Source organism: Dromiciops gliroides, chromosome 5, assembly GCF_019393635.1.
Source record: "Dromiciops gliroides isolate mDroGli1 chromosome 5, mDroGli1.pri, whole genome shotgun sequence".
NCBI classification, from domain to species: domain Eukaryota; kingdom Metazoa; phylum Chordata; class Mammalia; order Microbiotheria; family Microbiotheriidae; genus Dromiciops; species Dromiciops gliroides.
The window spans coordinates 290,704,575-290,726,760 of NC_057865.1; the positions used below are offsets into that span (position 1 = coordinate 290,704,575).

Below are 22,186 nucleotides of genomic sequence, written 5' to 3' on the forward strand. Positions count from 1 at the left end.
ATTCCTAAAATAATAACTAACAATTAGATATAACCTATTAAAAAACACCTTGGGTCTTCAGATTTTTTCAGAGTTTAAAGGAGTGTTGAGACCAAAACCTCAAAACTCTGCATCCCCTCTGGAGGAATCCCAGGACCATAGGATCTGTTCCATCCTTTGTGAGGAAATGGCAGGCTTGGATTCTGCCTCTTGGGAAGTCTCCTTACAGGGATGAGATAACCGAGGCATCCAAGCACATAGGTCCTTGAGAGCAATGATCATATCTGTTACCTTTGGGCCAGCCCCACCGCATCCCTTATATTCCCTAGTGTGTCCCACACTTTCAGGGTTAGGAACTGGAAGGGGCCTTAGGATCCCTAAGATTAGTCCCCTCATTATACAGAAAAGGAAACTGAGGCCCAGAAAATGGAAGTGACTAGCTCAAGGTCGCATGGGGACTAAGTGTCAGAGCAAAGATTCAGGAGACACTCGGTTCACCGGTATTTCTGCTGACCACAAAAGAGGTGCTACGTTTTTGTTGAATGAATTGGGGCTACAATTTCAGGATAGGGCTCTATTTGGGGGCCTTATCAAGCCGAATCTCTATTCCTTCGAAGGGTCGTGTTCCTCCTTACTTCACGCCCCCCCCCCCAACAGATTAAGCTCTGGGGTTTGGGGCAGCCTGGGGGGGGGGTGAGGAAGCGAGGCGCTGACGTCACCTCCAGCCTCCTGCTCGTTGCGGACTCGCGCCCTCATTTGGGTGCTTGGACCAAGCCTGGGGCGGGGGCAGCAGCGAGAGCCCCCTGATGTACCCGGCTCCTCCCCTACCCTCAGCCGCAGCGTGGCACAGAGGTGACCCGGCCTGGGGGCCTCCCCGTTCGGATCGGACATCCTTCCTCCTCCCCCTTCCCTCCTTCTCCTCCTCCTCCTCCTCCCCCTTCTCCTCCTCTTCCTCTTCTCCTTCCTCCCACCCGGGCCGGCCGAGCCCCAGAGGCACAGGGGCAGGCACGCACGCGCGGGCACACTGACCCCGGCACCGACACGAACGCGCGCGGCGCGCGCCCCTTCCCCGACTTACACCCGGGCGGGTGTGTGAGTGTGTGTGTGCGTGTGTGAGTGAGTGTGAGGAGTGTGTGTGAGTGTGTGAGTGTGCGCGCGCGCTGCGCAGCTCGGCGCAGCGCTCGGGGCCGGGCTGGGCCGGGCCGGGCCAGGGGCAGCGAGGATGGAAGGCGGTGCGTACGGAGCTGGCAAGGCTGGGGGCGCCTTCGACCTCCAGACCTTCATTCGGCAACCCCACACCGTGCTGCGCCTGGTGTCCTGGGTAAGGCCCGGGAGCCGGGGGCCAGGGCTGGGCGGGGTTGGGGAGCAGCGACTGGGCCAGTACGCCCCCCAGGCTAGCAGGCAGTGGGTGCCCAGCGGCCGAGGTGGGGGGGGGGGACCCCGGCGTGCCAGGCATATGGCCCAAAGCCCCGGGGCGCAAGGGGCGGCGGGAGGCTTCGCTTCCTCAGTGCTCTGCGCTCCCCGGAGAGGACCCCCTCCCTATTTCCCAGGCCAGGGCATCTGGGGTATTGAACGTGCGGCCAAGGCTGGATAGTGGCCGAGGCGGAGGCAGGTTCAGGGGCTGTCTCTCCACCTTGACCTCCGAGATTGAGCGCCCAAAACAGAGTCACCCGGAGCCTGGGGCTCGGGTGACTCCTTCGCTTTCCCCAGCGGTGGCGATAATGGTAGCTGGGAGTAAACAACTTCAGGCGGGCACTGGGAAGGGTCTGGCTCCTCTAGGGAGGGTGAAGGAGAACCAAGTGTGGGGGGAAGTGGCTAATTGTGGAGAGACCAAAGGGGGTTGGGAGCAGACAAGGGCCCGAGCGATTGGGGAAGGGGGATTGCCCCCTCCCCCCAGTGCTAAAGCCTGAGACCGCAGCAGCCACAGGCCGAGCTGTGTGAGGATGTGTTTGTACCAGAAGGTCAACGGGATTAAGGGGACGGGAGCGCCCTGCAGGTGCACGGGGAGATTGAGGTCTCAGCCCAGAGCGGGACCAGAGCACCGACCAGCTTGGCCCAAGCGAGAGCCCAGCTCGGGAGGGGGGGGGGACACCAGAGGCCCTTTCTGCGCTGCCCCCCCTCCCCGGTCTCCCAGCAGGGTCTTCTGGGCTAAAATTAAATGGAATGAAGAGGGGGTGGGATGGATTCGATTGGATTGGTCAGCCTGTTGCTTGGATAGCTGGGAAGCCCAAAGGGCTTCTTGGACCTAGATGGGCCCCGTTTCTGGTGAGGGAGGGAGGATAGAAACCTAGGGCTCTAGTCAGACGTGAGCAGCAAGCTTTGAGCCCGCCTGTGGGCCTGGGCGGGGAGCTGGGATGTGGGGCTAGGGCTAGGTTGGGTTAAGCCGAGGCAGGGTGGCAGGTTTGGCCGCAGTGCTGAGCTGAGCTATACCGCGCTGGGGCTGGGCTGCCGCTGTGACTGCTGGAGAGCAGCCGGCTCCGATCTGGAGCTAGCTGGGTGGGTGACTGGGAAGGGGGAGGCGGCTCTGACCCCCCTCCACTCCCTTCCCACTCCCAAGACCCCAACCAGGAGCTGGGCGGGAGGTTTCTTCGGGAGGCATCCCAGCTCACTGACCAAGCAAGGGTGCCAGTGGGGAGGACTGGCATTTACACTCGGCAGACCTTTATTATGCCCTGATCATTGTGTGGCCAGCCCTGGAGAGGGGGGTGGCAAGAAGAGGAGAGAAGGCCTGGCTCCTCACTGTCCTTTCTGATTCCTTTTCCACTTTACTGGGTGCCAATCCCTGGGCTGTTGTGACCAGTCAGAAGGGGTGCTCAGATTTGCTATAGGCTGTTGAAAAGGGAGCACGCTCCCCCTTCCCTCTCCCTCTTGGGGGGCATTAAAGCTTTGTCGTTGTGGCAATGAAGTGACCCTCTTTTCTCAAGTCTGATGAAGCGGTTTTGTGCCAGCTGCAGGGAGGTAGAATCTCTTAGCGTTAGAATGACCCTGCAGGTGGATCTGCTGGGTAGAAGGTGGGGCAGTGGGGAGCAGGGAGGAAGGAGCCTTCCTGACTCCTCTTAGCAAAGATCGGTGCTGAAACCCCTGGAAGGAAAGAGGGGGAGGGGGGTCCCAGAAGGAGGCCTCCTGAGCCACCTTCACGAGACTCTTAGCAACAGAGAATGTCAGAGTTAGGTGAGTCAGCAAAGGTCAGCTCCTACTAACCCCCCCTCCCCATTTTAAAGATGAGGAAATATGATTCCGTTAGGTTAAAGGATTTGCCCAAAGTCCCCTTTAAAAGACTTACTGGGGAGAAGAGATTGAAACTTTTGGTTAGATGAGACTTGGGGATCTTCTGTGAATGTAACTGATCTGTGCAATCTCTGTTCAATTCTTGTTTCCAACCACCTTTACTGTGTTCAGTCGTTGCCAACTCTTTGTGACTCTATTTGGTATTTTCTTGGCAAAGATACTGGAGTGGTTGGCCGTTTCTTTCTCCAGCTCATTTTACAGATGAGGAAACTGAGGCAAACGGGGTGTGAAGTGAATTGCCCAGGGTCACACAGCTAGGAAGTGTCTGAGACTGGATTTGAACTCAGGTCCTCTTGACTCCAGGGTCTGCACTCTATCCACTGAGTCACCCAAGCCACCTAGTTGCTCCAGTTCAGCACCATTCAGCAAACAAGTATTAAGCATCTACTCTGTTAGAAATACTGTGCAAGATGCCTGACAGCTTTAGAAGAGGATATTCGTCATGGCCACAAAGAATCAAGATAGAAAGTAGAGTGTGGCATGCTGGGCTTGATCTAAGAATGGGGCTGAAGCGAATATCATGGGAAAATGAAAGGCACCAATTTAAAAAGAAAAAGAAATACAAATGAGAGTTGTGGATATGTTTTGACTGTGGCTCAAGGGCAGGAAGCAACAGCTTTGGAGACAGGGGCCCAGGCTTTGAATTCCACCTCCAATATTGCTCGAATGACCTTGGGCAAGTTGATGTTTGCCTCTGGGGCTTCAGCTATAAAAATAAAAGCGTTGGCATGGAGCTTCAGTGTCCTTTCTGGACATGGGGACCCCCAGCAGGAAGGGTACCAAGCCCTGGGCTCCTGTCACTGCAGCAAGTTTGCTGCCCCTGGCGGTTGGCATCCAATCCATTCATCAATGGTCCCCAAGAATTTATTAAACACTTACTTTGTGCTAAGCATCAAGACAATGATGAAAATCTATTCACTTATTGAGCACCTACTCTGCAGGACCTCATTTTAGGCACTGTGAGAGATACAAAGGAGAGTATTGATTAGAACTCGTCTTCAAAGAGCTTCCAGTGTCGTGGTGGGGGTAATATTACTGCTTGCTCCTATTTCTGTGACTTTTTCCATGTGAGCCTTAGGTCAGTCAGTCAGTTAACTAGCACTATTATTAAGGGCCCACTGTATACCACTATATATTATACTAAACAATAATTCACAAAGCATTCTCCAAACAACCATCAAGTGAAAGAGACAATGCTCCCTTTCTTATCCCCATTTTGCAAGAGGAGGTAAATGACTCTCAGAGAAGTTTATAGAACCTGCCTGGGATCACACAGCTAGTAAGCGGGGTTAGCATCCTGGATTCATAGGCCTACAGCAGCTGGAAGGGACTCCAAATGCCACCCAAACTCCCCTATTTTACAAATGAGGAAACTGAGGCCCAAGGAGGTTTTAAGTAACTAGCCCAAGGGCACACAGGGCTCGAACCCAGGTCTCCTCATTCTCCCTATCCAAAATTTGGGAGATGACACCATGTGAAAAAGTGAATCCAAGAGAGAGAGGGCTCTCGGCTGGCCTGGGGCTGCTCAGGAAAGGCTTTGGAGAGAGTTGGCACATGCCCCCAGCCTCAAAGGACAGGTGGAGGTGGGGGAGGGAGAACGACAGGTGAAGAAACATCATGAACAAAAGTCACCCACCCTTCTCAGGATGGGTGCCATCTTGTCACTGTGCTTGCTAAAATGAGGAACCAAGAATGAGAGACAGGGTCACTGATCATGGATGGGCAGGATCTGGAAGGGCCCCCAGAGGCCAGTTAGTCCAGCCCCTCGTCTTGCAGAAGAAGACACTGATCTGCCCCAAGCTGTACAGGTAGTAAGTGACAGGACCTCTCTTTGAACCCAGGTGCTCTGATCCCAAATCTAGAGTGAGAGCCCTTTGCCCAGGGCAAGGACGGCAGGACTATGCTTGTCTCCAAGCCACCAACTTCTAATGCAGCATCGACTCTATAAATAATAAAAGCATCAGTCAGACAATGCTGCCCCTGGTTCAGTGTTTCCATTTTCGCTGCCAGGTGCTACTTCCAGGGATGGTGGCCTATTGGGGTTGGGAGAACGGGCAAGAACCTATGAGACTTGGGAGTTTCCTTTTGTTTTAGGGAGCTATTTGGGCCATTTGGCTGCACACCCCAGCAAGCTTGATCTCAGATATTCAGTCATAAGCCTCCCTGATGAAGAGTTGTCCCCCAGCCATTATAGTCAGAGTCTAGTATCTCTAGCAGGAATTCCCCAGCCTCAGATGATGCATAAAGTGGTATTCATAGTCATTCATTCAACACATTAAAGGGCCTGGGATGTAGGGCTGACCCTGCTTAAGAAGTGTGAGTGGCTCCCTATTACCTCTCAGATACAGCCCAAATTCCTCCTTGTTATTGAAAGCCCTTCAATATATCTGGATGCAACTATCTATCTGTCCATATTGGTTTCACATTACTCCCCTTCATTTGTTCTACATTCTCACCAAAATGGCCTCTGCTTTCTCTCCTTCCTCTGGGCCTTTGCAATTCTGGTCCCCAGTGCCAGGAATGCCTCCCCCAACTGCCACCTTCTAGGTTCAGCTCAAATGCTGTCTCCCAAAGGAGCTTTCCCCAGTTTGTCACTCCCCAACTTAGGGCTCCCCCTGACTGCAGTTACTTTGTAATTTAATCAGTTAATCAACCAGCATTTATTAAGAGCCTGTTATATGCCAGATATTGTTAGGGGGAGGGGGAGAAAGAGAGAAGAGAGGGAGGAGGAAAGAGAAGGGGAGAAGGATGGGGAGAAGAAGGGGAGGGGGAGAGGGAGAGAGGTTTCCTTATCTGTAAAACAAGGGGCTTGGAGCATCTGATCTCTAAGGTTCCTAAATCTCTGAAGGGCCATCAAGTGGAAGAGGGATTAGCCTCATTCTGTTTGACCCCATGTGGCTGAACTAGATAGGAGCAGCGGGGGAAGGGGCAGGGTTGGAGAGAGGCAGACATCAGATGTCAAGGAAACCTTCCCAACCTTCCTCTGCAAAGTGGACGTGGGCTGCCAGGGAGGTGGGGGCTTCTCTTTCCCAGCAGGCTTTCAAGACCAACCTAGACCACTTGTCAGGAGGAGGATCTTTGAAGAGCCTCCCGGCTCTGAGGCTCAGGGATGCCCACGGCCTCTGCTGGCCCTTCCTGGCCTTGGTCGAAGGGGGGAACCTTTGGGGCAATGGCACAGGTTTCAGGGGCCAAGGCTCTGGAACTGATTTCAGTTGTCGGGGGATTTCACCTGGCTGCTATCTAAACCGATCCCTTGGAGAAGAGTCAAGGTCTGATGCATGGAGACCCGGACCTGGCTATCAAAGGCCTGGATTTGAGCCCCTGCTCTGGTGCTCCTGCTTTATCCTCAAACTGACAAAGTCAGAGTGCTTAGTGTGTGAATTTGGGGAGATCACTCCTCCTCTATGGGCCTCAGTTTCCTCCTCTGTAAAATGAGGCCTCGGAGCAACCTTCCTGCTCTGTGATCTGGGGTATGCGGCTCTTATGTGCCCTCAGAATCATCACATCACAGGATTTCTGAGCTGGAAAGGACCTCAGGGCATCCATTCACCAATAACATTTTATTGATCAAAAGCAAGACAGCTCCTGCCCCCAGAGAGGTTACGTCTTATCTGAGGACACGACGCATCCTCATATAAGCTTATACAATGGATATAAGCTTATCCAGACCAAGCAAGACAAGGTGGTTTGGGCATATACTCTAACCTTTGCCTGAGCAGAAATCCCCTCTGCCATATCTGTGCCAAGTGGGCATCCAGCCTCTCCTGGGTGCTTCCCATGGCCATCCATTCTCTCCCTCCTCTGGCCGCCATCCTCCCCTCCTCACACCTGAGCACATTCTGCAGGCTGCCCACTCAGGTGTGCTGTGTCTTGGCCTCAACTGCACTCCCTGTGGAACAAACAGGAGTCCCAGGCTCAGTGACTCAGGGGCACAGCTGCTGGGCATCCCTTCCTGTCCTGTAGGGAGGAGGAAGAAAAGCTGCTCTCATGACGTGTGTTGGGTCCCAGCATTTGGAGCTGAAATGCACTCACAGACCAGGTGATCCCCATCCAACCCCCTCATTTTACAGAAGAGGACACTGAGGCCCAGAGGGGAGGTCACACCCTAAGTGTTTTGACTTTGCAAGTTTGAGGATAAAACAGGAGGAATTCTGCCTTCCTTGGTTATCAGTCAGCATGATTATGGGGCCTTGGAGTTAATAGGATCATAGACTTAGTGCTCCAGGGCACTAAGCTTTGCTCTAGAGCAAAGAGAGGTTCAATCACCCAGGTAATAAATGGCAAAGATAGGATTTGAACCCAAGTCCCAAATTTAGCACATCTTCTATAGTGCCTCTTTGGGTCTGATTCTTAGCCACCTGGGAGACCTGGGGCCAAGCGTCCCTCCTGGGGATGATATCTAGCCCATATGGTAGGATTGCTTTTATGGTTAAATCAGAAAATGTGTAGGAGGCACTTTGTAAGCCTCGGAGGTCAGGAGTGTGGATTCTCCTCCTTGTCATCTTACTGAGCTGCCCCCCAAAGGTGAAGAAGCCCTGCCCATGGGGCTCAGTGGCCAGGAAAAGGAGTTTGTCTCCAAGATTCCTGTGCAAATAGGCTTCTGGAGGTGTCCATGGTAGCTGAGAATGTTCTCTCCTCCTGGGGCTGGAGGCAGCCAAAGGTGGTGTTAGAGATGGGTAAGGAAACAGAGATGCCTTGCCAAGGGTTTTTATCCTCCCCTAGGAAGCAGGAAGTTTCAGAGTGCATCTCCAGGGGTTTGTCACGTGGTCCTAAAAAGGTCCCCAGGGTCCACTGAGTGTTGGCTGAAGAAGTTTTGTCTCACATGACTCCCAGGAGAGCAGTACCCCGGCTGGGCGTGGAGGAGGGGAAGCCTAGTTCTGGGCCCCGGGCTGAGGAGGGATCATGGGACTTTAGAGCTGCCAGAGCCCTTTGAAGTGATCTAGTCAATCCTCTTGTTTTACACATAAGGAAGGAGGCCCAGAATATCCCTAGAATCAGATTTAGACCCAAAAGGGGACCTTAGAAATTGGGGTTCCCCAGAGCCCTCAGGGGACTATGGATGAATTCCAGGGAACCCATGCCCCTCTTAGTGGAATTGAGCATTTCCTTCAATTATTTAACAATATGGTTCCCAGAAGGGGTTCATCTAGTTCACCAGACTGACTGCAGGAGGTGAGGGGGGGGTCTAGGACAGAAGACAAAGAACCAGCCCCCCCCATTTAACAAATAAGGAAACTGAGGCCCAGAGCACTGACTCAAGTCTTCTGACTCCCAAGTTAGGGCTCCTACTATCGCCTTACCCCTCTCTACACCACCCTTGCCCCTCACACTTGCTCTGCTTAACTCCAAAGCACAGAGCTAGCTCCAGTGGGGGGATTTACAGTAAAGCTCAATATAATGATATCAACTCAAGTTTTCTGTAAATATTTTAAGGTTTACAAACCTCTTCATTCCCAGCAACCCTGTAATGTAGGCAGAGCAAATGTTACTGTTCCCGTTTTCAGAAAAGGAGACTGAGGCACACGGTAGTTAAGCAGGGTCATTGCCCAGGGTCATCAATAAGGACTTGATTTCCTACTTCTACTGCCAACACTTGGGCATGTGCCACTAATCCATAACAAAACTGCCCCAAACAAAGGAAGCTCTTGGTGATTATGTTCACAGACTATAGACCTCTCTGTTTTACCCGTGGGGAAACTGAGGCCCAGAGAGCTGAGTGACTGGTCCCAGGTTACACAGGGAACAGGTGTGGCAGGATTTGAATTCAGGCTCCCTAACTCCAAATCCAGCCCTCATTGCCTATGGCACTATTCAGGGTCCAATCAGACTGATGAGGGTTTGTGAAGACTAAGAGGATTTTATATTTGACTCTGGAGGTAATAGGGAGACAGTGGAACCTCAGACCTAAGGCTAGAAGGGACCTTGTTCATTTGTTTCAGGAGGATTTGAACTCAAGTCTTCTAAGGCTGGTGTTCTACCCACTGTACTGTGTAGCACCCAGATAGGCTAGTGCACTATATTGAGATAAATTCTGCATGTGGTTGGGTGGGTGAGGGGGGTTTGTCTTCAAATGGAGGCTAAGTGACCACTTATGGTGCTATAGAGAGAATGCTTGCTTTAAGTGGGGCTTGGGTTAGGGAATGGGATTTAAGACAGACTGTCAGAACTGGCAGGAGCCTTAGAACTGGGAATGTCAGAGCTGGGAGGGGTCTTAGAACATGGGATGGCAGAGCTGGGAGGGGCCTTGGGAAGGAGGAAATGGAGGCCCATTGAGGTGAAGGGACTTGTGGGGGCCAGATTTGCCCCAGGTCATCCTTCTTCCAAACCCAGGGTCCTCTGGGATTCCCAGCTCCCTCTGCCTTCAAGGTCTCTCCAACTCTGGGTCCCAAGACTCCTCAGATCTCAGGGTGATTTTCGGAGCTCCAGGTGCCAGACAGTTCATTTTTAAATGCTGCCACACACCCTGTTTTACCTTCTTAGAAGAGGAAAGAGAAGCAGCATCTGCCCCCACTACAGGGATGCGTGGGCTGCTGAGTGTGAAAGGGAAGAGAAGCTTGGCTCCTTACACATTTGTGCAGGTGGTCCTCAGACAGGCACCTGCCTTAGCTGCTCAGGGATCTAGGGAACTCTTCAGACCCTGACTTGTAGAGGAGGTGTCGACCTGCACTGACAGAGGGAGTTCCCTCATCTGGGAGTTCTCTGTGAAATCACAGGGCTTTATGGGGGGCGGGGGTGCTCAGAATCAGAATGCTTTCACACCTCCCAGCCCAGGCTGCTGTTCTTGGTTGCCCTCCCTGAGCCTGCTGTCCACTCTCTGCCCCTTTGGGGATGGGTCAGCCTGCTGGCCCCTGCCTTCCATCTGCAAGTCATGTGTCTGACTGACTTCCTCTGAGAGGCACGGGCTGCTCAGCCTGGCATCTCCCATCTCCCTCGGTCCTTCCATTTCCCGTCCTACCCTCTCCTCTCCCCCACTCCCCAATCCCATCTGGCCAGAGTGGATCCAGGCGAGTCAGTGTGTGTCCACCAGGCCCCTACCTGTGCCCAGCCCCGGCCATGGGAGGAGGCATATGCGTCTAGATGTGGTCCCTGCTGTCGGAGGGGCTTCCATCCATCTGGGGAGACAGATTAGAAAGGGAGAAATGTGAAATGACAGTGTGAGATCAGCCTGGTATGAGGAGAGGAAGCACCGGGCCCAGCAGGCCTGGGTTCTAATGCCTGCTCCATGTGCAAAGAGTGGGTCAGATGTGCCAGCTTTGAGGCTCTGGGGCTGGCTCAGAAATGAATTATTGAAGTGTGTGGATAGACACACATATATTCATCCATCTGCACCCACCCATATCCATACGTACATGTACATATTTGCTTTCCTTGGTAGAAATGTCAGTTCCTTGACAGCAGGGCCTGCCCAGGTTTGTCTGGTACATAGTAGGCATGCTCAGTCGACATGCATTTATTAAGTACCAATTGTGTGCCAAACACTGTGCCAAGCACTGGGTATACACAGAAAGGCAAAAGTTGGCTTTGCTTTCAAGAAGCTCACAGTCTAATGGGGGAGACAAGATGCAAACAACTCTGTACAAGCAAATTTTGGCAGGATGCAGGCCTCTGTCTGGGAGAGGAAAGGCTCTGTAGGCGCTAAAGGGGATCAGGAAAGGCCCCTTGTAGAAAGAAGCCAGGGAAACCAGGAGGCAGAGCTGAGGAAGGAGGGCATTCTAGCCATGGGGCCCAGCCAATGCAAATGCCTAGAGTGCGGAGAAGGAGGGTCTTGTTCCAGTGTCACTGGATCAGATAGTACAGGTTGGGGAGCAGGCCCCTCCCAGCCCTGACCTCCCCTGTTCTAAGGCCCCTCCCAGGCCTGACCTCCCCTGTTCTAAGACCCCTCCCAGCCCTGACCACCCCTGTTCTAAGGCCCCTCCCGGCTCTGATGCTCCCACCTAAAGATCAACTCTTCCCCATAATAACAACTGCTCACTTGCTAGAGTGCCTTATGTAGCCAAGCAGCACTTAATAGAGTCTGGCACATCTTAGGTGCTTAATAAATGCTGATTGATTGATATAGGGCTTATAAAACAGCTCCTTTACAATGAGCACTGGGCCTCACATACAGTTGGTGCTTAATCCATGTTTGCTGAAGTGAAATGAATGCCGTGAGCTAAATCCTGTTATCTCTATTTTACAAGTGGGGAAACTGAGGCCCCAGCGCGCGAGGGGGCGGGGGGGGTGTCAAAGGGGCCCTCACAGTTCAGGTCCCCAGAGCTGGACATTAAACCCAACTCCTCTGACCAGACTCAGGGTTTTTTCCACTCCATTATAGTTGCTTCCCTCATCTGATCTCAAAGTACATTCCCCTCCCCTCCCTTACACCCTTATTATGTCATTGTGCATGCTTTTCTACGTATTTGTTTTATCCAGGAGGGCAGGGACCATGTCTTATTTTTCTCCTCCAGTGCCCAGCACACAGTAGGCATAAATGTTGGTTGGCTCAATGAATGAACGAATGAATGAATGAATGGAGGTATAAGCAAAGTCCCAGGAAAGTTCAGGAGGGGGTGAGATCAAATTTGGCTGGGGTTGATGGTAGAGGGCAGTAGGAAGCAGGAGCAAGAAAGACTTTGCCAAAGAGGAATCATTTGACCGAAGAGATGGGCAGAGTGTTGACAGTGCAGGGAGGCAGGGGGGCTTCCAAGATTTCAAGGGTGGCATGTGCACAGGCCCAAGTTCCACTCCAGACTCTGTTCCTTCCCAGCTATGTGATTGTGGGACTTCCGTTTAACCTCTCTAGACCTCCCCTCGCTCATCTCTAAAATGGGGTTGATAAATTGGGCAGCACCTCCTTTTTAGGGTTGTTGTGAGCTTGGCTTTATAAATCTTAGCTAAACCAGAGCTTAAGGAGTAGGGAGACAGCCGGCCTGGAATGCCCACTAGGTAGAGGAGAGTTGTTGGATAGATAGGAGAAGATGACCAGGCCCGAGGTCAGTATGTCCTAATGCTGCTGACATGCTCCCTTTGTCCAGGAATTCTCTGAATGGACGTAGGCCTGGTGGGCTGTCTGAAAAGATTAGCTACTCGCAGGTTGTGATGGGGATGATGGGAATCAGTAGGTGTGTGTGTGTGGGGGGGGGGGCTGGAAAGATTCCTGATGAGAAAAGAATCATAGTCACAACTTTGGGGAGTATTTAAGCTGCTGGGAGAGTCACCGAATCTTAAATCCAGCCAGGAGGGTGTGATGAGGGATGCTTCTAATTAGAAAGGAACTTGGTGATGCAAGAATAGGAGGCTCAGTGTCAGGGGAGGGCCTGCCCCAGGGACTGTCTTTCCAGAAGAAAGGAAATGATTGGCGCCAAGAGACTTCCCCAATTAGGAAGAGCCTGTAATGGAAAGAGCACTAGGTCAGAGGCCAAGGCCTGGGTTCAAATCCCAGCCATATTACACACTACCTACAACCTGGGAAGGTTGCTTAGCCTCCTCTTGGGGAAAATGCAGGCCTAGGTGAGACCTCAGATCCTTTTGAGCTATGATGTCTGATGAGTGGCCCAGAGCTGCCCTACTAGGCCTCAGTCTTATGGGAAAATGTGGCTGTTCCAATGTTCCAGAGTTATGGAAAACGTGATGGGGAGGGGTGATAGAAGGCTGATTGGTCACCTTGGGACCTGCCGAGGAGGAAGTGCCACTATTCTCATGGGAGACCGTGGCAAGCAGGGCCTCAGAAATGCTCTCAGGAAAGTGCCAGAGTCTGGGTGACCTTGGAGAGGGTAGAACACCCAGGGAAAGCCTTTCCCAGGCAGTCTTCCCAGGGGCTTAAATAGAGACCCCTGAGGAAAGCAGTAGAGGGTGGAGAGAGTCAAGGGAGGCTGCCGGCGTGAGAAAGGGCTAGACGTCAGGGCAGATGAAGATTGGTGTGAGGAGCTAGGAATGTGTAGCCTGGAGAGGAAATGATGTATTTGCAGAGCCAGTATATGGAAGAGAGGGACCAAGGTGGGTTGGGGGGAGAAGTTACAGGAATGCGGCTTTTAGCCCAATCTAAGCCCAGTGAAAATTGGTGGTATGCCTGGATTGTCTTGTGAGGTAGTAAGTTCCCCATCACTTGAGGTCTTCAAGCAGTCTGGAGGACACATCTGTCCTGAATCCAGTGGTCTTAACTCCAAATCTAGAACTAAGGAGGGAGCAGAAAAACCACAAGACTAAACCCTGCTCTTTCCTCCTCCCATCCCAAACCCATTAAGAGAGAAGAGCCTGGAACTGTTCAGGGATGAGGGGATCTCTATGGATGCAACATATCAATGTCCTTTGGGGGTCCCTGTTGAGTTCTGAGGTGCTTTCAGCACATTGCTGGTGATTGTTGATATAGATGAACAATTCAACCCCCGTCTAGAGAGCAAAAGGGACTTATCCAAAGTCACGTTGGGAATAAGCATCAGAGGTAGGATTTGAACCCATGTCCTCTGACTTCAGGGCCAGTGTTCTTCTCATCCTGCTCTGCTGCCTCCTCTAGTGGTGGTGGTAATGCCTGTTACATCAGTGCTGAAAGTCTGTTGTGAGGACGTAAACATAAAGGTTTGGGAAGGCTTAACTGCTCTCTGTATTGATGCAATAACATAGGTGAACCAACCCACATGTTGATGAATGCATTCATCCTCTGCAACGTACTGTGACACACATCAATTACTATGGTTGACTCACCCAAGAGCCCTAGCATGTAATGGGTGCATGGTGATCATCTGGAGAAACTGAGGCTCAGAGAGGTAACTGAGGTCACACATCCAGCAAAGCAGAGGAGGCCCAAGTGAAACCCAGGCATTCTGGGGCTGTGCCCAGGCCTCTTCCCATCCCTCTTCTGGATGCCTCTCCCTACACCCCAACTCACTTGTGTGCACAGCACAGCACAGCCGGGCAAGGATTCAGGCCAGGCAGATGTCACTGCTTATTTTAAGCCTGGAATTACCACATTAGTGGGTGGCAGGAGTGGTGGGTTCCGTGCGCTTGGGTTCAAGTGTGGCCACCACCCTCCACACTCTGCCGGCAGATCCCTGTGCACGAGGGGCTTCAGCCAGACGACCACCATCTCGGGTCCCTTCTCCCTCCCCCGGCTCTAAGTCCTGGGATGAATGGGGATGGACAGTGAAGATTTTTATGAAGAATTGTTGTGGGACAGAAAGCAGCCCCTGGTCTGGGACTCCAGATTCATTTTCATGGTTCATATCTCATCATCGGATAATAGATGACAAGCTGGAAGGGGCCTTGGAAGCTCCCTAGTACAGCCCTACAGATAAGGAAACTGAGGCCCAGGGAAGGGAAGGGACTCGCCCAAGGTCACATCCGCATTCATTGGCAGAGCTGGCATTTGAATCCTGGTTGTCTGACTCCAAATATTCTCATTGGAGGCCAACGAAGCCAGTCCTCTCATTTTACAGATGAGGAAACAGGCTCAGAGAAAGTGACTTGTCTAAGGTCATATAACTGGCAAATGGCAAGTCAGTGCCCTAGGCAGCTCTAAGGCTGTTAGTCATGGAGAAGGTGCCAGCCTGCGATGGTAGAGAGAGTTCCCTCATCTAGAATTTCCTGTGAAGTCCTTAGTTCCCTTCCCCCTCTCCAGGCCCTGCCTCCTCCCCTACTCCTTTCTATCTATTGTTCCTGGATCCAGATCAGTCTTTGGGAGGGGTCTATTTGTCTTTCAGAACAGAGAGTTGGCAAGATAGCCTTTGACCCCTGGGTAGTGACTTAGAGTCCCAGTGAGTTAGTTACCTTCTTGTCTCCTAAATCTGACTTAAAGAAACCCGTTGGGGCAGCTAGATGGCGCAGTGGATAGAGCACCGGCCCTGGAGTCAGGAGTACCTGGGTTCAAATCCGGCCTCAGACACTTAACACTTACTAGCTGTGTGACCCTGGGCAAGTCACTTAACCCCAATTGCCTCACTAAAAACAAACAAACAAACAAAAAAAAAGAAACCCCTTTGTCCTTTTTGATGATCCACTAACTTGCTATGTGAGGATATCCAAGTCATGTCACCTCTCTGGTGTCTTAATATCCATTGTGTTTCTTCATGTGTCACGTGGAGTTCATTATATCTGTACTGCTCCTTTCCCTGGGCTGTGGTGAGGGTTCTAGGAATAGGACTGTTGGAACAATCCGTAAGGATGGTGATTCTGACAGGGGGCTCTCCACTGCTGGCTTGGTCTGGGATCCCAGTGGTCTTTCAGTTCCCCAGAACTCAACGGGCATTCCCAGCCCAGGAAGGGCAGCCCTGGTCTCAGTCTTCCCCCTTCGCTCAGGAGAAAGAACACAGGGAAGGAGTCAGGAGATAAGGAGAGGGTCATGGGAAATTGGAACCTCTCTGGGCTCAGCCCGGCCCTGCCCTACCTATTTGTTCCTGCTTCAGTCACTGAGCTAGGTGCAGAAAAAAGAGTGGCCTCATCTCAGAAACTTGGAGCTGAGCAACTCCTCTTCTCCTCAGGTAACAGGGTGCCCCAAATCTGGGGCTCATTCGCCATGGACTATAAGCGAGTGATAGGTTCGAGATCTGGATCATCACTTGCCTTGGCCCCTGAGCCATATAGTTCAACTCTCATAGTCTGAAGTCTGGAAAGGACCTTAGAGATGAACGATATCTATAGCCAGAATGGGGGTGGGGGGCTTTGGGAGAGTAGGCCATGCAGGGATCATTGGAAGGTCATGGGGTCATTTAGCCTGGAGAAGTCTCGGAGAGAGGTGATCACTGCCTTCCAATGGACATAGGACTGGCATGTAGAGGGGGCCCTGACTTGCTCTGCTTGGCCAGAGCTGGCAAAGCCAGAAGGAGGGTGGCAGAGAGGGGGTGTAAAGCCAGCTCCCCTAATAAGAAGGGCTGCCTCAGGAGGCAGTGGTTCCCCTATCACCAAAGGGGAGCAGGCTGAGAGACTGGGAGGGACACTAGGAGGACCACTCCAACTTGGAGGGGTCTTGGATTCTGCTGTAACTTAGTCCAATCACATATCCTTTCTTAGCCTTAGTTTCCTCATCTTTAAAATGGGATCATGACACTTGCACCATCTACCTTGTACAAGGGGAGTAGAAAAGACAGAGAGAGAGAGAAGAGAAATGAGATAAAGATCTCCCCTTCTCTGCATCTCAGCCCCCTGACATCATCTCCACCACTTCCTCCTTTAATCTAATCTAAAGAGAGTTGTTCCTCCTCCTCTTCCTTTTCCTCCTTCTCCTCACCAAGACTGACCTCTCTTTTTGAACCCTTGATTGTAGGGGCAGCCAGGTGGCACAGTGGATAGAGCACCGGCCCTGGAGTCAGGAGGACCTGAGTTCAAATCCAGCCTCAGACACTTAACACTTACTAGCTCTGTGACCCTGGGCAAGTCACTTAATCCCAATTGCCTCACACACACACACACACACAAAATTAAAGAGAACCCTTGATTGTGTCCCTCCTTCAGCAGATTGCATACCCTCCCTCTGATCTTCAGTCGCTGCATCTACTGGCTCCTGTCTGTCTGCCTATAAACACCCAAGTCTCCCCATCTTCAAAAGCCCTTTGTTAGATGCCCCCATCCCCACTAACGACCATTCTTTATCAGCTGATGCCTCAACTTCCTTTCTTCTGATCTTAATTGCCTGCACTACAGCTCCTGACCTCAGCACTCAGCTGACCCCCCTCTCTCCACCTGCCAGCAACAGCCCCTTCTCAGTCCTCATCCCCCTCGGCTCCTTTGCTGTATTGGACACTGTTAACCACCTCTCCTTCCAGGGCCCCCCTTGCACTGGCTGTCCCCCATTCCTGGGGGTCACTCCTTCCTTACCTCTACCTCAGGGAGCCCCTTTCTTCATTTAAGATACAACTCAGAAAAAACAATTTTAAAAAAAGATACAACTCTGGTACCATCTAGTGCATGAAGCCTTCCCTGAGTCCCCTCACTGCTAGTGCCCTTCTCACACACTACCTTGTATGCATCTGTTTATTATCCTTTGCATGTATATGTATGTGTATACACACATATATAGTTGCTGTTGTCACTGAGTCATTTTTTCAGTTCATGTCCAACTCTTCATGACTCCATTTGGGGTTTTCTTGGCAGAGATACTGGAGTGGTTTGCCATTTCCTTCTCCACCTCATTTTACATATGAGAAAACTGAGGCAAACAGACTGAAGTGACTTGTCCAGGGTCACACAGCTAGTGATTGAGGCTGGATTTGAATTCAGGAAGATGAGTCTTCCTGCCTCTAGGCCCTGCTACTCTCTCTCTCTCTCTCTCTCTCTCTCTCTCTCTCTCTCTCTCTCTCTCTCTCTCTCTCTCTCCCTCCCTCCCTCCCTCCCTCCAATGACTCCCTATTGCTTGGTATTTAAAGCTTTCACAACCTCTGGGCCCTTCCTACCTTTCCCATGTGATCATCCACCTGCCTCCCCTCCATGCACTCTGCCTCATCTGAATTCTGTGTCCTCCCTCCTTCCCTCCAACACTCCATCTCAGTCTCCATCCCTCTGACCTGGCTGTTGCCTGTGTCGGGAATATTTCCACCTCTTGGAATCCTTCGAACTCCTGGGCTGCCTTCCACACATGAAGGCTCTTCTGTGGGCCCCCAGTGGCTAGAGCGCCCCCTCCCCAAGGTGCACTATTTATTCCCTTTGTTTTCAGAACGTGCTTAGATGTGTCTGTGTTTGCTCTTCCATTAGACTATGAGCTCTGGGGGAGTAGAGGTGGTTTCTGGCTCTGACTGTGTATCCCCAGGGTCTTGTACAGATTCCTGGTGTACTTACGTCAGTGCTTAAGAAATGCCTGTTGGGGGCAGCTAGGTGGTGCAGTGGATAAAGCATCTGCCCTGGATTCAGGAGGACCTGAGTTCAAATCTAGCCTCAGATGCTTGACACTTACTAGCTGTGTGACCCTGGGCAAGTCACTTAACCCCAATTGCCTCACCAAAAAAAAAATAAATAAATTTATTAAAAAAAAAAAAAAGAAAAAGAAAAAAAGAAGTGTCTGTTGGGGGCAGCTAGGTGGCGCAGTGGATAAAGCACCAGCCCTGGATTCAGGAGGACCTGAGTTCAAATGTGACCTCAGACATTTGACACTTACTAGCTGTGCAACCCTGGGCAAGTCACTTAACCCTCATTGACCCGTCCAAAAAAAAAATGCTTGTTGATGGATTGATTGGGTGATTAAAACTTCTCATAAATAAGGACTGTGTACCTTACTGTGACTAGGCATGAAGGGTCATGGTTGCCCCAAGTTTAGGAGAATAATATGACTCCTATGTGAAGAACTGGAAGGGGAGACCAGGTCACAGGGTGGGCCCAGACTGTGAGCTCCTTGGGGGCAGAGACTGTTTTTTGCCTCTTTGCACCCCGCCCCCCAAACCCCTGTCTAGGGTTATTTGTCCAGTTTTCTCAAACCAGCCTAAGAAGGTGGGGGCAGCTTCTGGATGCCAAGGTGCCAGCGCCCGGTTCTCAATTTCCACCCCCTTTTGTCCTGGTCAGGTGTTCGCCATTGTTGTCTTTGGCTCTATCGTGAACGAGGGCTACCTGAACGACCCTGGGGAGGGTGAGAAATTCTGCATCTACAACCGGAACCACAACGCCTGCAACTATGGAGTCACTGTGGGTGTCCTGGCCTTCCTCACCTGCGTCCTTTACCTGGCCTTGGATGTCTACTTCCCTCAGATCAGCAGTGTCAAAGACCGGAAGAAGGCTGTGATCTCTGACATTGGTGTCTCAGGTGAGTCTCAGAAGGGCTGGGTGGAGCAGGGTGGGGTGGGTGGGGTAGAGGCGGGGCCTTCTCAGCTTCCTCCCTCTCCATATACCCTGTCCTCTCTGTAGCTGCATGGAGGAGATGCTCATTGGGCCCCTCCTGAGAAAGTCTGCCTAGACAGCCCTCCCATTTTGGAGTCAAGGCAGGGAAGGAGCCTTGGCCTGGAAGGGTGGGAACTTGGGATCTAGCCTTGGTTTTTTCTCTGAGATACCGAATGACCTTAGCCAAGTCACTTCTCATCCCCTTCTCAGTCAGACATGGGGCTGTCAGGAAGGTAAGTATAATGTCATGAACACTTATTAGCTGTGTACTGTGTGAAGAGAATGGGTTGGGTGGGGGAAGCCTTCAGCCTGGTTGGGAGGAAGAAGAGTTACCATCCAGATAGCTGTAATCCACAATATTTCATGCCCAGTTCATAAGAAAGGAGACAAATAAATGCTACAGGAGATTCGAGAAGGTCATTACTGAGGAAGGTTTCTTGGAGGGAGTAGCATTTGAGTTTTGTTTTGTTTTTTTCTGGGGCAATGAGGGTCAAGTGACTTGCCCAGGGTCACACAGCTAGTAAGTGTCAAGTATCTGAGGGCAGATTTGAACTTGGGTGCTCCTGAATCGGGCCGGTGCTCTATCCACTGCGCCACCTAGCTGCCCCACAAGTATTTCTTGAGTGTCTGCTATTTGCCAGACGTTGAGCCAGGTGCCTGGGACACAAAGACAAGAGCCAATCAATGCTTGCCCTCAAGGAGCTTACCATCTGACATTCTTGTCTTGAAGACCTACAGTGAGGCAGCACATTCCCCTTTGGAAGAGATCTGGTTCTTAGATTTGCTTCTCTGCAATTGTAAGATACCGCTCCTAGTTCTGTAGCCCGAGTCGAATCCCTTCTCCATGTGACAGCGCTCCAACCATGATGTCGCCCCATCAGTTTCCTTTTCTTCAGGCTAAACATCTCTAGTCCCTTCACCCAGCATAAAATCAAGGCTCTCAATGTCCTAGTCATTCTCCTCTGGATACCCTCCAGCATACTGGGGTCTCTTCAAACAGGGGGGGCTCTTCAGTCACTCAGGGATTCTTACCATTTTTTTTTTTTTTAGTGAGGCAATTGGGGTTAAGTGACTTGCCCAGGGTCACACAGCTAGTAAGTGTTAGGTGTCTGAGGCCAGATTTGAACTCAGGTACTCCTGACTCCAGGGCCGGTGCTCAATCCACTGCGCCACCTAGCTGCCCCGATTCTTACCATTTTTACTGCAGCAACCACATCTTCGTTGTTGGTGATCATCAGTTCCAGATGATCAGTTTCCCTAGTTGGTTCCACTACCTTCTGAAAGATAAAATCCTCTGCCTTTGGCAGAGAGAGTTCCAGCAGATATCCTGATAAGTGAAGATACCCACAAATACTCTGTCAGAACCTGTGCCAGGCTTCTGAGCGATTTTCCAAGATCTTCATCTATTTCCTCTTTCAGTCCAGACAGTCTATGGTATATCCTGATAACAAAGTTATTAATTCTGTTTCTGTCTCTAAATGCTTTCCATCATGACTTTTTGTTCTTGGTGAACTTCATTAGCCTTACAGTGAATGTGTGTGTGTGTATGTATGTATATATAACATTTTATTATATATATATGTATATACACATACACACAAACACATATATATAGAGAGAGTTGCAGTTGTTCAGTCATTTTCAGTCATGTCTGGCTCTTCATGGGTTTTCTTGGCAAAGATATTGGAGTTGTTTCCCATTTCCTTCTATAGCTCATTTCACAGATGAGGAAACTGAGGCAAAAGGGGTTGTGACTTGCCCAGGGTCACACAGCTAGTGTCTGAGGCCAGATTTGAACTTGGGTCTTCCTGACTTCAGGCCTGGCATTCCAACCTCTGTACCACCTAGCTGCCCTGAATATATACACATGTGTATGTATATGTGTGAATATATGTATGTATGTGCACATACATATATAGACATACATATACATATATATTTGAATTCACATTGAATATATATATCCTTTTTGTTTATTTGTTTGTTTTTCAGGGCAATGAGGGTTAAGTGACTTGCCCAGGGTCACACAGCTAGTGTCAAGTGTCTGAGGCTGGATTTGAACTCAGGTCCTCCTGAATCCAAGGCCAGTGCTTTATCCACTGTACCACCTAGCTGCCCGAATATATATATTCTTGATATGCATACATTGCTGTTCAGTTCTCCTCAACCTTTTATATATCTTAGGTAGCCTGGTGACCCCCACTCTTAATGACCTACCATAGTGGTGATGGACTTAGCACAGATACCTGCTTGGTTTTCTCCCTGCTGAAGAATTCCTAACCTCAAGTGGTTTGTCAGACTTGGTTATCCCCCAGTGGCAGGGATTAAAGGTGGCACCGCCAAGCCCAGCGAAGAAATGAATTCTTCCCAGCCCTTTGTAGGTGCATTCTAGCTTTCTTCTTCAGGAGGCTCATTACTATATTTTAAGCCATGGTCCTGAAATGTAATTCCTGTTCTCAAATGCTATCTTTTTTTTAAGGGATATATTTTTACATCACTTTCACTTCTCAACATATTGTCCTCCCTTTTTCCACCCAGAAAGCCATTCCTAACAATAACAAAATTTTTAAGAGAAGGGAAAACAGTTCAGTAAAATTAACTAACAGGAATTAAGCCTACCAGTGTGTGCTGCATTCTACCTCCATAGCTTCTCACCTCTGCAATTTAGGGAGTGAGGGGTGGGGATATTTTTCTTTCAGAGCCAAGCTTGCTCATTATCATCACGATGTTTCATGTTGATCTTTGTTACTGTTGTTATTTCCATTATGATCATTGTATATATGGTTTCCCTGACTCTTATTTCACTTTCCATCTGTTCATTTAAGTCTACCAGTGTTTCTCTAAACTCATCATTTTCATCATATTTCTTACAGCAAAGGCATATTGCCTGATATTCATATACCACAACTTAATAGGCATCTACTTCGTTTCCAGTTCTTGGCCATTACCAAAAATGCTGCTATGAATATTTTGATGTACTTAGGGCTTTTCTTTCTATTTTTTATCTCCTTGGTCATGTGCCTGACAATGGGATATCTAATAAAGAGGATAGGCTTTTTGGTAATTTTCTTAGCACCATTCCAGATCATGTTTTAAAATGGTTGTACCAAATCTGCAGCTCTACCAACAGTATAATAGTGTGCCTGTC

At 50.5% G+C, this 22,186-nt stretch overlaps 1 protein-coding gene across 2 annotated transcripts in view; it reads left to right on the forward strand.

The window, feature by feature from the left end:
* Nucleotides 1-709: 709 nt before the first annotated feature.
* SYNGR1 (synaptogyrin 1) overlaps nt 710-22,186 on the forward strand; it is a 33,486-nt gene continuing 12,009 nt past the window's right edge. For both annotated transcript variants that reach the window (XM_043968237.1, XM_043968238.1), the window contains exons 1-2: nt 710-1,300; nt 18,727-18,964. In XM_043968237.1, coding sequence (XP_043824172.1) covers nt 1,202-1,300; nt 18,727-18,964 — 337 coding nt within the window. In that variant the 5' untranslated portion in view covers nt 710-1,201. The remainder of the gene's footprint in view (nt 1,301-18,726; nt 18,965-22,186) is intronic.